Source organism: Amblyraja radiata, chromosome 17 (genome assembly GCF_010909765.2).
Source record: "Amblyraja radiata isolate CabotCenter1 chromosome 17, sAmbRad1.1.pri, whole genome shotgun sequence".
NCBI classification, from domain to species: Eukaryota; Metazoa; Chordata; class Chondrichthyes; order Rajiformes; family Rajidae; genus Amblyraja; species Amblyraja radiata.
In genome coordinates, this window is record NC_045972.1 from 48,469,761 (window position 1) to 48,488,760 (window position 19,000).

General features: G+C 42.2%; 1 protein-coding gene across 3 annotated transcripts in view; it reads right to left on the minus strand.

Moving 5' to 3' along the window:
- dpy19l3 (dpy-19 like C-mannosyltransferase 3) overlaps window positions 1–19,000 on the minus strand; it is a 38,207-nt gene that overhangs the window by 18,031 nt on the left and 1,176 nt on the right. For 2 of the 3 annotated variants that reach the window (XM_033036444.1, XM_033036443.1), the window contains 7 exons: window positions 17,914–18,038; window positions 8,098–8,188; window positions 3,938–4,059; window positions 2,974–3,119; window positions 2,527–2,650; window positions 592–726; window positions 6–62 (listed from right to left, as the gene is read on the minus strand). In XM_033036444.1, the coding sequence (XP_032892335.1) occupies window positions 6–62; window positions 592–726; window positions 2,527–2,650; window positions 2,974–3,119; window positions 3,938–4,059; window positions 8,098–8,188; window positions 17,914–18,038 (800 nt within the window). The remainder of the gene's footprint in view (window positions 1–5; window positions 63–591; window positions 727–2,526; window positions 2,651–2,973; window positions 3,120–3,937; window positions 4,060–8,097; window positions 8,189–17,913; window positions 18,039–19,000) is intronic. The other variant, XM_033036445.1, reaches the window with a different exon arrangement.

Genomic DNA, 19,000 nt, shown 5'->3' on the forward strand with positions numbered 1-19,000 from the left:
CTTACCTTTTGCTTAACTTCTGTACTTCCAGAAAAAAGGTATTCTTGTATACAGGGCAGTGCCTGGAACGCATCACCCGTGAAGGTTAAATTGTGGCTATCCCAATCCTCTGTGAGCAACTAATCCATGTCTATTACCTTTAATAAGTCCCAACTCTGAAGAAGGGTCCCGACCTGAAATGTCACCTATCCATGTTCTCCACAGATGCTGCCTGACCTGCTTTAGTTACTCCAGCACTCTGTGAAACGCCACCTATCCATGTTCTCCAGAGATGCTGCCTGACCCGCTGACTTACTCCAGCACTCTGTGAAACATCACCTATCCATGTTCTCCACAGATGCTGCCTGACCCGCTGAGTTACTCCAGCACTTTTTGCCTTTTTTCCCCATTATCTTTAATCTTCACAGACTAAGCCTGACTGTGGTAACTCCCTGAAATCAGTATTGTAGGGTTTAGCTGCACTCATCATCCCAATTAATTAATCCTGGACTAATGACCTGACAATTTAGTGAGCTCATTTATGTCATGGAGCATCATGCATTGCAATTCCATGCCAACTCATATCTGTACAAAGTAACAGCGTTACATTACCTTGGATGCTGGCACCATATTTAAGCAATCCAATGAAAAGAGAGCCACAGCTTGAATTAGTAAGATAAACTGGTTAAACTGCCAGGTAATGCAGAAAAGGAATGTCGAAACCACGATCAAAGTGAGGGACAGGCGCTTAAATTAGAAGGAAAAAAAAGTTAATTACAAGACATAAACCAGTAAACATATCCGCTTTAAATGTATGGAGCAGTGTTACATTCATTAAGTGATTCTGTTTGCTTTTCATTAGTCAAACTGCCCCCTAAAGAGGAAGATTCTGATAACCTAAATGCATTCTGTAAAATATACCTGCACAAAGTTCAGCTCATAGACTAAGTGCAGCAGTGGGCTACATATGTACAGGTAATCAATAGTTGCGTCTACTTCAAGAATTATACTTATTTCACTATCTTGGAGACATCACTGTACATGAACTATAAAGCCATTATACTTGGTTTGCAGCTGCACCTAGTGTTCAACTATTCATCTTTACATATTGCAAATATACATTAAAATGCTGTGATACATTAATTAACAAAGTCCTATAATCAGTCAGATCAATAGGTTTTATGGTCCCTCAAGCTCACTCTCCTCATCAATAAAATCATAGCTAATTTCGCAACTTCACGTCTTGTCCTGGTTCCTATGCATTTTGATAACAGAAAATCAAAAAAACAATTTTTGCATTGAAAATATTTCATGACTCGATTGTCACAAATCTCTCACGTGGAGAATTCCTAAGAGTTGCATCCCGTTTCAAGAAGAAATTCCCCCTCAACTCATTTTCAACATGGAACTATGACCTATTGGAGGAAACATCCCCTTTCCTGTCATGCTTGTCAAGTCTCTCAGAACCTTAGATTAAAATAGAAAATGCTGAAAGTTTTCAATAGATCAGATAACACCTGTACAAAAAGAACAGTCGACGTTTAAGTAACTGACTTCTCATCAAATTGTTAAAGGTATAGATAAAACACATTTGTAATTGCAGAGAGGTTCGGTGGGGGAGGGGCAGGTACAGGTCTGTGATAAGGTGGAACCGAAAGAGAGTGAATGAGAGGTGGCGGTGCCCACTTAAAGAGGGTGGTAAAGGTTGATGAATAATTAGAAGATAGACACAAAAAGCTGGAGTAACCCAGCAAGTCGGACAGCATCTCTGGAGAAAAGAGTAGGTGACGTTTCGGGTCGAGACCCTTCAGACAATAATTATACATATTTGGCAGATGAAAATAGTAAACAAAAAAAACATGAAATTACCAGAAGAGATGACTAAAAAAAAGTATTTTGGAAATGCAAGGTACAAGGTGAGACTGGTTAATTATCGGTAATTGCTGAATTCATTGTTGAGTCCTGAAGATTATAAATATTTCTACTTAGAAGATGAGGCATTGTTGGTAAGTTTACGTTGAATTTCATTGGAATGCTTTAGGAAGCCAAGGACGGAGCGCACAATAGTAGCAAGATGATGAGGTGTAGTAAAGGACAAATGAAGGATCATCCTGGTCGATTAAACAGGGTTCTGCACAATCTGGTCACCTAAACTGTGTTGGTTTCAGCAAATGTTCAAAATAAACAGCAGTCTACAGACGAAGAGCATTTCAACGCCCAGTTCCGTGGTCTTAGTATCAATAACATGGACACATCTTAAATAGGATATTCCCTATCAAAAGACAATTGTACAGAATTCCACATTTCAGTAAAGACTTATGTAATAAGTAAACCTCTTACTGATGTAAGAGATAAAATGTTAATTCCAGCATATTCTATTTAGATCCATTGTCCAATATTAAGAAGTATTCCTTTCATAACCATATTGCTCAAAATGCTTTTACATTGGGTGTGAGGTATCAGATTAGCAGCATTTCAACCATTCTAAAGCACTGCTTCAGACCGAGTAAGATCCACACATTTTCAGCAAAGCATTTCTATACTCACTTGCTGGAATGGTTTAAGTTGCGGTCGGAGATAATATGTAATTGCCATTATTTGCAATGCAAAAAACGGAAGTGACCAGTTCTCCCTCAAAGGAATGGTGAACTCCACTCTCGTTGTGTCTATTCTATAAAAATCATATAATAAATGGTCACATCACAATGAAGCTCACCGTAGAGACATTATAACTGTAATTTCTCTGCATACATTATTTTACTGTGCAAGAAACACAACAGGAAACGGGGCCAAATTACAGGAGATTGATATTGAGTTGGATAGTACGTGCAAACCAATATTAAGATGATTTAATCACTAAGGTTCTAAAACAAAGTAAAATTGTCACGATCAGGAATCTGGCAGCAAAAACGGATAAAAACAATGCAATTTACAAAAAGGCCCTTGAATACAGATAAGGTGCAGGTTGTGTGCCCTGCAGATGCAGACGCCTACCTGTTTAGTATGTACCACAAAGCTGCTAGTGCCCCTGATATCCAGGTCCCACTTAATAACCAACTGGTCATATATAATGAAATGACATAGAGCGCCTGGAGTCCAAATACCGTGTACACATAGAAGTAAACCGGTTCCAGGTAATTCTGTTAAAATATGATGCAAATTACTCTCTTCAGAATGCTTAATTATGATACAAACTATCAAAGCACTTTATTAAACTTACAATAAATCACACAAATGTAAATTGCATAAGTAACACTCGTATTTGTCACGCCGCTAATCAACCATTCATGCATTCCACTACAACACACAGTAGCAGCAGTGTGTACCATCTACAGGATGCATTGCAACAACTTGCCATGACTCCTTAGACAGCACCTTCCCAACCCACCACCTCCACCAGCAACACCACCACCACCTGGACATTGACTTCCAGGCCACACGCTGGAAGTCAATGTCCTTACAGGGCTGCAGCTGTGGACTGGGAACGTGGCCGGAGGCCTGTGTTTGAGAAGCCTCGCGATGATGGGGCCTCGGCGGTAGTGAACCTCGCAGTGGCGGCGATGCCTCGCGGGTCTACCCGCGGTCGACGGTCGATGAGAGTGTGGAGGACCACCGTGAGGAGGGAAGAACAATGGCAGACCCGTGTGGGGGAACTGCTGGGGGGGGGGGAAACAAAATGGGGGGGGGGGGAAATAAAACAATAAAGTATTCCCATTCCTATATTGACTTGGAAGTATAATTACCATTCTTTCACCATCGCTGGGTCAAAATCCTGGAACTCCCTCTCTAACAGCACTGGCCAATACCTGCAGTAATTTCAGAAGGCAGCTCACTACCATCTCCTCAAGGGCAATTGGGAACAGCCATTCAACTGCTGGCTCAGCCTGTGAAGCCCTCATCCCTTGAATTAATATATATATTTTTTTCATCCCATTTTTATAAAAGCTCGTATTTTTACCTGAAGAGACAAAATCCTGTACAAAATGCTTAGGAAAACCTCCTGGTAAATGTTCATCCGCTTTAGGAGGTTTATTGTCCTCCTTGATTCAGTGTGATTGTCATACATGAGCTCCTTCAATCCTTTACAAAATAAATAACGCATCATTAAAAAGCAGTGGATGCTAAAGATAAGCATGAATAAATCAGCACACAAGAGATATTTCTGAATTTTCAGTTGTTAAAATGTTCTACAAAGTTGCCCAAAACTAAATACTATTGATAATGGAATTCGGTAAGTAAAGAAAAATGCTGTTTTTAATTCTACAAACTGACTGCAACTTAATGAACCAAGGAGCATCCTTTGCACCAAACATGCCTCCAGCTCTATCACCTACTATTTAGATTCTGGAAGTGGGTTCAAGTTAATATAGCTTGAGCACTAATTGACAAACAGGAGAATCTAGGCTAAGTAAATTTGTTTTAAAATCATCTTCTATTTCAAGATTTAGAAATGACAAATAATCTAAGAAGCTAAATTATTTTGAGTTTCACGGTTACTCTCATAAACTGTGCACATTTGTGACATTAGTGGCTATCTCGTCCAGAAAGCAGGTATTTAAAAATGCACATGCTTTAAACACTAAATTACACCGATACTTGCCAAACTGTTAACTATTGTGTCTTTCAGGACATCTATGAAAATATAAATGTTATGTCAAAATGGATGTTCCTTAACTGACACTTGCATTTAAACAGAAAAGTCAATATGATCAGAACTGTGGATTCTGTAAGATCTGGCCGTGTACATTACACTCCTTGGGGGAGTGTTTGCTAGTGCTGTCGGGGAGGATTTAAACTAATGTGGCAGGGGGATGGGTGCAAGAGCAGAGGGGCAGAGGGGTGTAAAATGAGGGTAGAAGCAATAGGTAGCAAGGTGAAAAGTAAAAGTGGCAGGCAGACAAATCCAGGGCAAAAATCAAAAAGGGCCACTTTTCAACATAATTGTATAAGGGGTAAGAGTGTTGTCAAAACAAGCCTGAAGGCTTTGTATCTTAATGCAAGGAGCATTCGTAATAAGGGGGATGAGTTGAATGTGCAGATAGTTATTAATGAATATGATATAGTTGGGATCACGGAGACATGGCTCCAGGGTGACCAAGGCTGGGAGCTGAACATCCAGGGATATTCAATATTCAGGAGGGATAGACAGAAAGGAAAAGGAGGTGGGGTAGCGTTGCTGGTTAGAGAGGAGATTAACGCAATAGAAAGGAAGGACATTAGCTTGGAGGATGTGGAATCGGTATGGGTAGAGTTGCGAAACACTAAGGGGCAGAAAACGCTAGTGGGAGTTGTGTACAGGCCACCTAACGGTAGTAGTGGAGTTGGGGATGGCATCAAACAGGAAATTAGAAATGCGTGCAACAAAGGTAAAACAATTATAATGGGTGACTTCAATCAACATATAGATTGGGTGAATCAAATTGGCAGGGGTGCTGAGGAAGAGGATTTCTTGGAATGTATGCGGGATAGTTATCTAAATCAACATGTAGAGGAACCAACGAGAGAGCAGGCTATTTTAGACTGGGTATTGAGTAATGAGGAAGGGTTAGTTAGCAGTCTTGTTGTACGTGCCCCCTTGGGCAAGAGTGACCATAATATGGTTGAGTTCTTCATTAGGATGGAGAGTGACATTGTTAATTCAGAAACAAGGGTCCTGAACTTAAAGAAAGGTGACTTTGAGGGTATGGGACGTGAATTGGCCAAGATAGACTGGCAAATGATTCTTAAAGGGTTGACGGTGGATATGCAATGGAAGGCATTTAAAAACTGCATGGATGAACTACAACAATTGTTCATCCCAGTTTGGCAAAAGAATAAATCAGGGAAGGTAGTGCATCCGTGGATAACAAGGGAAATCAGGGATAGTATCAAAACAAAAGATGAAGCGTACAAATTAGCCAGAAAAAACAGCCTACCAGAGGACTGGGAGAAATTCAGAGTCCAGCAGAGGAGGACAAAAGGCTTAATTAGGAAAGGGAAAATAGATTATGAAAGAAAACTGGCAGGGAACATAAAAGCTGACTGCAAAAGTTTTTATTGATATGTGTGGAGGAAAAGATTAGTTAAAACAAATGTAGGTCCCTTGCAGTCAGAAACAGGCAAATTGATCATGGGGAACAAGGACATGGCAGACCAATTGAATAACTGAAGAAGGGTTTCGGCCCGAAACGTCACCCATTTCCTTCGCTCCATAGATGCTGCAGCACCCGCTGAGTTTCTCCAGCATTTTTGTGTACCTCCAATTGAATAACTACTTTGGTTCTGTCTTCACTAAGGAAGACATAAATAATCTGCCGGAAATAGCAAGGGACCGGGGGTTAAATGGGATGGAGGAACTGAGTGAAATCCAGGTTAGCCGGGAAGTGGTGTTAGGTAAATTGAATGGATTAAAGGCCGATAAATCCCCAGGGTCAGATAAATTGCATCCCAGAGTACTTAAGGAAGTAGCCGCAGAAATAGTGGATGCATTAGTGATAATTTTTCAAAACTCTTTAGATTCTGGAGTAGTTCCTGAGGATTGGAGGGTAGCTAATGTACCCCCACTTTTTAAAAAGGGAGGGAGAGAGAAAACGGGGAATTACAGACCAGTTAGTCTAACATCGGTGGTGGGGAAAATTCTGGAGTCAGTTATTAAAGATGGGATAGCAGCACATTTGGAAAGTGGTGAATTCATTGGACAAAGTCAGCATGGATTTATGAAAGTTAAATCATGTCTGACGAATCTTATAGAATTGTTCGAGGATGTAACTAGTAGAGTGGATAAGGTAGAACCAGTGGATGTGTTATATCTGGACTTTCAGAAGGCTTTTGACAAGGTCCCACATGAGAGATTAGTATACAAACTTAAAGCACACGGTATTGGGGGTTCAGTATTGATGTGGATAGAGAACTGGCTGGCAGACAGGAAGCAAAGAGTAGGAGTAAACGGGTCCTTCTCAGAATGGCAGGCAGTGAGTAGTGGGGTACCGCAAGGCTCAGTGCTGGGACCCCAGCTATTTACAATATATATTAATGATCTGGATGAGGGAATTGAATGCAACATCTCCAAGTTTGCGGATGACACGAAGCTGGGGGGCAGTGTTAGCTGTGAGGAGGATGCTAGGAGGCTGTAGGGTGACTTGGATAGGTTGGGTGAGTGGGCAAATGCATGGCAGTATAACGTGGATAAATGTGAGGTTATCCACTTTGGTGGCAAAAACAGGAAAGTAGACTATTATCTGAATGGTGGCCGATTAGGAAAAGGGGAGATGCAACGAGACCTGGGTGTCATGGTACACCAGTCATTGAAAGTAGGAATGCAGGTGCAGCAGGCAGTGAAGAAAGCAAATGGTATGTTAGCATTCATAGCAAAAGGATTTGAGTATAAGAGCAGGGAGGTTCTACTGCAGTTGTACAGGGTCTTGGTGAGACCACACCTGGAGTATTGCGTACAGTTTTGGTCTCCTAATCTGAGGAAAGACATTCTTGCCATAGAGGGAGTACAGAGAAGGTTCACCAGACTGATTCCTGGGATGGCAGGACTTTCATATGAAGAAAGACTGGATAGGCTCGGCTGGTACACGCTGGAATTCAGAAGATTGAGGGGGGATCTTATAGAAACTTACAAAATTCTTAAGGGGTTGGACAGGCTAGATGCAGGAAGATTATTCCCGATGTTGGGGAAGTCCAGAACTAGGGGTCACAGTTTAAGGATAAGAGGGAAGTATTTTAGGACCGAGATGAGAAAATCATTTTTTACACAGAGAGTGGTGAATCTGTGGAATTCTCTGCCACAGAAGGTAGTTGAGGCCAGTTCATTGGCTATATTTAAGAGGGAGTTAGATGTGGCCCTTGTGGCTAAAGGGATCAGGGGGTATGGAGAGAAGGCAGGGATGGGATACTGAGTTGGATGATCAGCCATGATCATATCGAATGGCGGTGCAGGCTCGAAGGGCCGAATGGCCTACTCCTGCACCTATTTTCTATGTTTCTATGTTTCTAAACGTGGGTATTTTGCAGGCAATATGTCTATAATATTACCGATGCATGCGGGAAGCAGCTGTAGACACACAAAACCAAATTTAACATTTCTACGATAATATATAATTGACTACACGAAGGTTTGGAATATGTAATCACCTTGGATTATGGTTGGAGCCTGCAGCATCTGCTTGTAATATGAATAGTACAGACCACATTCTGTCCTGAAGGAGATTTCCCTCTCCACCTCCTGCATATCAAACAGAATTAATTTGTGTTATTAAAATACACTGAGTAGGATTACACAATGTGATCACTTTAGAATAAAACTATGAGTAATACCATATACCATACTATGAGTAATACGTGTACTATCAATTCTAAAATACCATTAACACCATCATTCGAAATAAATTCATCTCCAAACATCTGGACCTTGGTCTTGTGGCCTCCATCTGCAACTGGCTTTAGGACCTCTTGACCATTAGCCCTCAGTCGGTTAGAGTAGGTCATAACATTTCCTCCACCCTAACCCTCAACACTGGTGCCATCCACTTCCTTGCTCTACTCCCTGCACACCCATGACTGTGTGCCAAGTTCAGTGCCGACTACATCTTTAACTTCACCAATGATACCATTGTTGTCAGCTGGATGTACAGTAACGATGAGACAAAGTACAGGAAAGAGATTGAGAACTTTGTGTCATGGTGTCAGGACAATAACCTAGCCTTTGACGTTAGCAAGATGAAAGAGTTGGATATTGAGCCAAGAAAGCAAGGGGTTAAACACAACCCTGTTCTCATCAAAAGAGCTGCTGTAGAGATGGTGGATAGTTTTGATTTCCTCAGCATCCCCATCACCAGCAACTTAAGCTGGTCCCTTCACCCTGATGCAGTGATCAAGGCAATGCATCAGCGTATTTACTTTCTTCTGTGGCTGAGAAGATTCAGCATGTTCACGAGGATTCTCTCAAACACCTACAGATGCACTATAGACAATATCAGATGGGATGGATCTCATCCGGGAATTGTAACTGCTCTGCTCCTGACTGCCTGCATCTGCTTTGAAAGATATCAAGTATGGAAATCCAGCACAGGGGACAGAAGCTGGATACATTTAAAGAATTCCTATTCTGGCCATTGTATCCATCAGAGCAGGCCATGAAGAGAGTTAGCTAGTCCAATGGCGACCTTAGGTTGTTGTACCATTTTCACCTGAGAATCTGAAAGATGTTGATTCAGGTCCCATTTTAGACACACAATTTGTTTGCAACAATTGTATTCTTCAGGGGGTTCTAAGCCCATTCTGTACTCACCACGTTTACAGCTTGGATCATTTCATAAATGGTTCGTTCAGTGCAGAATTTTTACTTGTATTAGAAAGACAATCCTTCAATGATCAATCACCTAGTTTGAAAAATGCTTGTCTGAACTGTGGACTGCAGAAAGCCAAAGACATCCTGATAAATACTGACAAACATCTCACTTCCCCAAATGTCACAAGCGTATGTTCAGTCGCTGGGCTTTTGATAAAGACCAAACCAACCAGAGGGAATGACACATAGGTACCGACAGAATGAATGCATGATTATCTCCGAACCGAGGCACTGTACCATGGTTTTATCATTGAGTTATTCTGAGAATATGTAAGGAATTGGATTTTTTTTGTAAGGTTTTTTTGGTTACAAGAGTTCACATAAAGTTTTGCTTTGGTGATACTTACAGAGAAACATAGAAAAACATAGCAGGAGTAGGCCATTCAGCCCTTTGAGCCAGCACTGCCATTCAATGTGATCATGGCTGATCATCCAAAATCAGTAACCCCTTTCCTGCTTTTTCCTCATATCCCTTCATTCCTTTAGCCCTAAGAACTGAATCTAACTCTCTTGAAAACAGTCAGTGAATTGGCCTCACTGCCTTCTGTGGAAGAAAATTCCACAGATTCACAACTCTCTGGGTGAAAAGGTTTCTCCTCATCTCAGTCCTAAATGGCCTACACGCTTATTCTTAAACTGTGGCCCCTGGTTCTGGACTCCCCCAACATTGGGAACAATTTCCCTGCATCTACCCAGTCCAATCCTTTAAGAATGTTATATGTTTCTATAAGATCCTCACTCATCCTTCAAAATTCCAGTGAATACAAGACCAGTCGACCCACTCTTTCATCATATGTCAGTCCCGCCATCCCGGGAATTAACTTGGTAAACCTACGCTGTACTCCCTCAATAGCAATAATGTTCTTCCTCAAATTAGGAGACCAAAACTGCACACAATACTCCAGGTGCGGTATCTCCAGGGCCCTGTACAACTGCAGTAGGACACCCTTGCTCCTAAACTCAAATCCTCTCGCAATGAAGGCCAACTTGCTATTAGCTTTCTTCACTGCCTGCTGTACTTGCATGCTTCAGTGACTGATGTACAAGGACACCCAGGTCTCGTTGCACCTCCCCTTTTCCTAATCTGACACCATTCAGATAATAATCTGCCTTCCTGTTCTTGCCACCAAAGTGGATAACCTCACATTTATCCACATTATACTGCATCTGCTATGCATCTGCCCATTCAACCAAGCTATCCAAGTCACCCTGCAGCCTCATAGCATCCTCCTCACAGCTCACACTGCCACCCAGCTTTGTGTCATCCGCTACATCCATTACCTTGACCTATAAAGATTTTCAATATTGTTTTTCTACTTCAACTACTTAAAAGTGAAAATGTGGGAGCAATGAGAACTTTTGTGTTAACAATTTCGGAAGAAAGAAAGTGAAAGTAAACTATTAATAAAATGGTTTGAGAATGAAAAATGTGGTACAAAGTGATCAGGAATCCTGCCATGCAAAACACAAAGTTAGAGGCAGTTACAGCATCTAGTCAAGTCAAGTCAAGTTTATTTGTCACATATGTGCAGTGAAATGAAAAGTGGCAATGCTCGTGCAAAAAGACTAACAAACAAACAAGCAAACAAACTACAAACAGAATCACATATTATTTTACATATTAAATATTGTGGGCGGAAGGAAAAAGGTTCAGTAAAGTTAGTCCCTGGTGAGATAGGAGTTTACAGTCCGAATGGCCTCTGGGAAGAAACTCCTTCACAACCTCTCCATTTTCACAGCATGGCAACGGAGGCGTTTGCCTGACCGTAACAGCTGGAACAGTTCGTTGCAGGGGTGGAAGGGGTCTCCCATGATTTTATTGGCTCTGGAGTTGCACCTCCTGATGTATAGTTCCTGCAGGGGGGCGAGTGAAGTTCCCATAGTGCGTTCGTGCATAGTGCATAGTAATTAGCAAAGCTGCTGGAATTTGGTGCCTGTTGTAAAGGTCATGAAGTATAAAGTAAGGAGGTTTTGATGTGACTTTGCAGGTGGCTGCTGAAACCACATCAGAAGTTCCCAGTTCAGGAATTTAAAGGGAGATGTACTTGTGTCAGAGGGAGATCGGGACTAAATTGATTTCTAGAATTAAGGGGTTTCCACACATAGAAAGCTTGAACATATTGGGTCTACAGTGATGTTATGCAACATTTTATATGGAATTGACCAGGTGGGTGAACACTAAGAGAAGGTTTCCCTGGGTGGATATCTAGAAATTAGGGATTTTGTTCCAGAATAAAGGGTCTCCGATTTTAGTTGGAGAGGAGGATGAATTCCTCTTCCAAGTTTCATGAATCTTTAGAATTCTCTTTCTCAAACATGTGGAGGCAGAGCAATTAAATATATTTATGACAGAGAATCGCAGACATTTGAATTACAGGGTCAAAGGGTATTGAGAGAGACCGGAAGAGATGGTGTGCAGGGAAGGTCTCGACCCGAAACGTCACCCATTCCTTCTCTCCAGAGATGCTGCCGGTTCCGCTGAGTTACTCCAGCATTTTGTGTCCATCAAGATTATATCCCCCCCGATTGTACTGAAAGGGGGAATAGACTAACTGGGCTATCTAACCTAGTCTTGCTCCTGCTTCTTATGTGCTTTAGGAAATACATGTTACAAGATCCTACTTTATGTCTAACTCTGAATATTTTCTGAATAAAACAGTCTATTAACAAAAATACTGATTCTGATAAAGTAAAACAGAGGACATTACTCGACAGAGCATTATGCATGCCATACCAATTGTTTCAAGACTAATGCTTGCAATACCACTGGCTGAAAACTGACTCAAATAAAAAAGCATGATATTCAGATACACATTGTCCTGTAAACATTTATTAAGTAAAGGGAATAAGAATGTTCATTCATCTCACTCACTTTGTGATGAGAATACTGCAATATTATTTGCGTCTTAGATGAATACATGGCTGTCTTTGTTATACTGTTCTCATTGCAAGGATAATTAGCAAAGTACTCACCTGTAAGTTTGAAAACCACAGGAAGTTCTCATGCAGTGACTGAATATACCAGGTGTGAAAGCATCCCAGTATTAGACCGACTGAGAGCGCAAGCAGTGTGGTAGTTCCAGATCTCCACAAAGGTAATTGGATTTCAGTTGCTGCCACCCCTTGAAATGAGATGTTACTATTTCCATGAACATCAGGCTGTTTGGGATCACTGACAATTTCAGCACGCTTTTTCCGTTTTCTTAATGTCATGATATGCTACCGGTAAAATGAAACCTTCGTCTTTTGCTTTGTCTGAATTCTGCAAATAACCAGCACACTACCCTATTTTATAAGGCTTCTGCCTACATCAAAAATCTAAGGCAGTGTGAGTTATCCCATGGGTGACTCTAAATCATTAATTGCAATCGTTAAGTCTGGAGCATTACCTCACATAATTCGGTAATATCCTCTTCAATCAAACCTCAATCCATCCGAAGCAAAATAAATATTAATCACATTTTCAATGCTTCTGAACTCTAGCTTATTTAGTTTGTTTTTGAGAGTGTTAAAAATATTTTGTATTTTTGTACATGATGCAATCTATCCGAAATATACACAAGAAAAAAAATAACCAGACTTCGTAACTGGTCATCCAACTGCTTGGCGAGCAGTAGCCAACAATCACAATGTTAAACACTAATTCACTTTGGATCTGACATTTTTGGTTGGATGCAGCTGTTACTTAGTTTAAATAATGAACTTTAAACCTTTGCACAAACACGCAAGTATAATCTGTGGTTAATCCGGCCAGCTCCATCCTGGAAGGAAAACGGCAAATCTCATTGCAGACAGGATACACAGTAAAAAACATCTTATGCTTTGTCGCAGCTTGCCAGGTTGCCAGGTGGGAAGACAGCCAACATGGAACTCAAAGGAAAATTAAAATATTTTCCTTCTAAACTCTGTAACTGGTGATTATGTATCCAAAACCACCAGGAAGAATGAATAAAGGATACGTGGGCGTAGGCATGACTGACCATGGGTGTAAAGAGAATAAAGGATAAATGACAGCATATTTCCAAACTTTACCCCAGGTATTTTTAAGTACACACACTGTTCTCAGCGAGTGTGATTTAACATTTTCATCCAGGAAGCAATCTTGCTGGATCGATCGTGGATATTAGTATTTTTGTGCAAAGGCTTCGTACAGTGGAGGTTTGTGTTTAAACTCGGGAACAGCTGTATTCTACCAAATAACAAATGGGACTGATGCTGTTCATCATCTTTTAAAGTTTCAAAAATCAATCGGAAATGCTATGCCAATATACAAATTAATCGCAATACTCCTCCTAAAGAAATTCCTTTATCATGTTATATGATCAAGGGTGTGAACATAATAAGCCTGTCCTTAACAACGGTCGGAACTGCTGTAGAGATGGTGGACAGCTTCAAGTCTCTTGGCATTATGCTTGGCTTCATTGGCTGGGGTATTAGGCAATACTTATGAGTATTAAAGGACTGTGCTGGACAGCTGGCGGAGGTATTCACGAGAATCTTCAATCTCTCTCTATCTCTGGCAACGGTCCCCAAGTGCCTGAAAACAGCCACCATAGTGCCGGTGCCGAAAAAGTCCAAAATCACCAACCTCAACGACTACCGGCCGGTTGCCCTGACTCCAATCCCCATGAAGTGCTTCGAAAGGCTGGTCCTCTCCCATATTAAATCCAGCATCCCTGCCTCACTGGACTCCCATCAATTTGCATACAGGGCAAATAGATCGACAGAGGATGCCATCTCTCTGGCCCTTCACACTGTCCTGACTCACCTGGACAGACAGGGCACGTATGTGAGGATGCTCTTCATTGACTATAGCTCTGCATTCAATACGGTCATCCCCACCAAGCTCACCACCAAACTCCACCAGCTAGGCCTCAGCTCACCGATATGCGCTTGGATCCTGAACTTTCTCACGGAGCGACCGCAGGCAGTGAGACTGGGCCCGCACCTGTCATCCACCATCACCCTGAGCACCGGCACACCACAGGGTTGTGTACTAAGCCCCATGCTCTACTCCCTCTTCACTCACGACTGTGTCCCTGCATTCGACACCAACACCATCGTGAAGTTTGCAGACGACACAACAGTGATTGGGCTGATCACCAACGGTGATGAAACAAAATACAGAGCGGAGGTGCAGAACCTGGCGGACTGGTGCGCCAATAACAACTTGGCACTAAACACCTCCAAGACCAAGGAGCTGATTATTGACTTCAGGAGGTCCCATTCTGGAGAATACGCCCCAATCTCCATTTATAGGGAAAGTGTGGAGAGAGTGTCCAGCTTTAAGTTTCTGGGCACTCACATTTCAGAAGACCTCACATGGTCCACAAACACCGCCGCGCTGGTCAAGAAGGCACAGCAACGACTGTTCTTCCTGAGGACATTAAAAAAGACTGGTCTGCCCCAACAGCTGCTGACAACGTTCTACCGCTGCACCACAGAGAGCATACTAACGTATGGCATCTCTGTGTGGTATCTCAGCTGCACGGAGGTGGAGAGGAGAGCTCTTCAGCGCGTCGTCAACAGAGCGCAGAGGATCATCGGGACAGAGCTACCAGCCTTGGAGGGCATCTACCACACGCGGTGCCTCAGGAAGGCCCTCAGCATCCATAAGGACTCATCACACCCCTGCCACGGTCTGTTTCAACTACTTCCCTCCGGCAGACGTTACAAGGCCTTCTACGCCCGAACCTCCAGACTCAGGAACAGTTTCATCCCAAGAGCTATAGCGGCTCTGAACCGGCCCTAACGAGTGCCCCCCCACCCACCCCCTTTGGACAGTCTCCCTCAGATGGTCACGTCAATCAATTCAGCTTGTTTATTTATGTATTGTATTTATTTACCTTTCTTGTACATCAGTGGAGCTGCACACTAAATCTCGTTGCACTGACGTGCAATGACAATAAAAGATATATTATTATTATTATATTATAAGAGTCAGGCAGTCATGATGCAGCTTTATAGGACTTTGGGTAGGCCAAATTGTAGTATTGCATGCAGTTCTGGTCACTCCCATTATGGGAAGGACATAGAGGCTTTGGAGAGGGTGCAGAAGAGGTTTACCAGAATACTGCCTGGATTGGAAAGTATTAGTTATAAGGTGAAGTTGGATTGTTTTCTCTGGAATGCCAGAGATTGAGGGGTGATGTGACAGAAGTATAAACAATTATGACAGGCATTCATAGGGTAGGACCTCCAGTGGAAATAACAAAGACTAGAGGGCACAGCTTTAAGGTGAAAGGGGATAAGATTAAAGGAGATGTGTGGGACAAGTTTTTTTTTTTACGCACAGATGCCTGGAACAAGCTACTGGGGGTGGTGGTGGAGATAACTACAATAGGAGGACTGGGAGAAATTCAGAGACCAGCAGAGGAGGACAAAGGGCTTAATTAGGAAAGGAAAAATAGATTATGAAAGAAAACTGGCAGGGAACATAAAAACTGACTGCAGAAGTTTTTATAGATATGTGAAAAGAAAGAGATTAGTTAAAACAAATGTAGGTCCCTTGCAGTCAGAAACAGGTGAGTTGATCATGGGGAACAAGGATATGGCGGACCAATTGAATAACTACTTTGGTTCCGTCTTCACTAAGGAAGACATAAATAATCTGCCGGAAATAGCAGGGGACCGGGGGTCAAAGGAGTTGGAGGAATTGAGTGAAATCCAGGTTAGCCGGGAAGTGGTGTTGGGTAAATTGAATGGATTAAAGGCCGATAAATCCCCAGGGCCAGATAGGCTGCATCCCAGAGTACTTAAGGAAGTAGCTCCAGAAATAGTGGATGCATTAGTAATAATCTTTCAAAACTCTTTAGATTCTGGAGTAGTTCCTGAGGATTGGCGGGTAGCAAACGTAACCCCACTTTTTAAGAAGGGAGGGAGAGAGAAAACGGGGAATTACAGACCAGTTAGTCTAACATCGGTAGTGGGGAAACTGCTAGAGTCAGTTATTAAAGATGGGATAGCAGCACATTTGGAAAGTGGTGAATCATTGGACAAAGTCAGCATGGATTTATGAAAGTTAAATCATGTCTGACGAATCTTATAGAATTGTTCGAGGATGTAACTAGTAGCGTGGATAGGGGAGAACCAGTGGATGTGGTGTATCTGGACTTCCAGAAGGCTTTCGACAAGGTCCCACATAAGAGATTAGTATACAAACTTAAAGCACACGGTATTGGGGGTTCAGTATTGATGTGGATAGAGAACTGGCTGGCAAACAGGAAGCAAAGAGTAGGAGTAAACGGGTCCTTTTCACAATGGCAGGCAGTGACTAGTGGGGTACCGCAAGGCTCAGTGCTGGGACCCCAGCTATTTACAATATATATTAATGATCTGGATGAGGGAATTGAAGGCAATATCTCCAAGTTTGCGGATGACTAAGCTGGGGGGCAGTGTTAGCTGTGAGGAGGATGCTAGGAGACTGCAAGGTGACTTGGATAGGCTGGGTGAGTGGGCAAATGTTTGGCAGATGCAGTATAATGTGGATAAATGTGAGGTTATCCATTTTGGTGGCAAAAACAGGAAAGCAGACTATTATCTAAATGGTGGCCGACTAGGAAAAGGGGAGATGCAGCGAGACTTGGGTGTCATGGTACACCAGTCATTGAAAGTAGGCATGCAGGTGCAGCAGGCAGTGAAGAAAGCGAATGGTATGTTAGCTTTCATAGCAAAAGGATTTGAGTATAGGAGCAGGGAGGTTCTACTGCAGTTGTACAGGGTCTTGGTGAGACCACACCTGGAGTATTGCGTACAGTTTTGGTCTCCAAATCTGAGGAAGGACATTATTGCCATAGAGGGAGTGCAGAGAAGGTTCACCAGACTGATTCCTGGGATGCCAGGACTGTCTTATGAAGAAAGACTGGATAGACTTGGTTTATACTCTCTAGAATTTAGGAGATTGAGAGGGGATCTTATAGAAACTTATAAAATTCTTAAGGGGTTGGACAGGCTAGATGCAGGAAGATTGCTCCCGATGTTGGGGGAGTCCAGGACAAGAGGTCACAGCTTAAGGATAAGGGGAAAATCCTTTAAAACCGAGATGAGAAGAACTTTTTTCACACAGAGAGTGGTGAATTTCTGGAACTCTCTGCCACAGAGGGTAGTCGAGGCCAGTTCATTGACTATATTTAAGAGGGAGTTAGATGTGGCCCTTGTGGCTAAGGGGATCAGAGGGTATGGAGAGAAGGCAGGTACGGGATACTGAGTTGGATGATCAGCCATGATCATATTGAATGGCGGTGTAGGCTCGAAGGGCCGAATGGCCTACTCCTGCACCTAATTTCTATGTTTTTAATAGTGGTGATTAAGAAGCTTTTAGATAGGCATGGATGTGCAGGAAATGAAGGGATATGTGCAGGCAGATGAGAGTAGTTTATCTTGGTGTCATGTTTGGCACATATTATGGGCCGAAGGGCCTATTCCTATGCTGTAAGTTCTATGTTCTAATATTCAATGCAAAAGATAGATAGCAACTTAAGAAGAACACAAAATAATTGATAACATGTCCATTTTTGTAAAAAGGGAAGGACCCTCTTCTCCGGTATCTCTCCTGTTTACCGATTAAACGCTGGTATTCTTTACAGATTTGATTCTCTTACCTGGATAGATGAAAACCACAGATCATTTTCGTGCAAAGTTGTAACGTAAACCGAGGTGATCAGTCCTAAGAACAGTCCCAGGAATCCGCCAACCACGAGGGTTGCATGCTTTATTGCTGTTGGACCTATAGAGTTACACACTAGAGTTATTTCAGTACTTTTATTGCAATATTGGAATAGAAACTGAACATGTTCTTCGCATTGGTATCTTAAATTTCTCCAATCTAAATCTAGGGTTGGATGTTAATAATTACCCTGCTTAGTTATTTTTTTGTCTGAAGAAGGATCCCGACCTGAAACGGCACCTATTTACGTTCTCCCGCGATTCAACCTGACCTGTTGAGTTACCCTAACACATTGTGTCTTTATTTTACAAACCAGCATCCGCAGTTCTTTGTTTTTAACCTTCCACATTATTTTGAACCTCTTTAAAATCTAACTAGTCATGTAAAATAAAACCAATAAGAAAATGCCTGTGTCACCTACTATTTTAAATCCTACAAACAGTAAAACTGTTGGGGGAAATCAATGTAAAATAAAGCATTCCGATGTATTGTGATAATATTAATGCTGTAAAAATATGTGCAAAGTAGTAACAGAAATAAGGTGTTATAGGCACAACCGTAAAATGCTTAGGTAATAATTGATGGCAAAGTAAATATTTTTAAACCAGCCTCGGAAGTGCACTTGTAACAGCATTGTACAATCGATTCTGAATCAGGGTTAACATGTAAACTATTATACACATTCATGTACCAATGTGGAAATGTACAGACGCGTCTGTATTTGAGACACTTGCACCTCATATTCCGTCTGGGGACCTTGCGTCCGTATGGCATTAACATTGAATTCTCCCAATTTTGCTAGCCCTTGCTGTCTCCTCCCCTTCCTTAACCCTCTAGCTGTCTCCTCCCACCCTCCCATCCGCCCGCCCTCGGGCTCCTCCCCCTCCTCCCCTTTTCCTTCTTTCTCCCACCCCCCATCAGTCTGAAGAAGGGTTTCGGCCCGAAACGTCGCCTATTTCCTTCGCTCCATAGATGCTGCTGCACCCGCTGAGTTTCCCCAGCAATTTTGTGTACCTTCGATA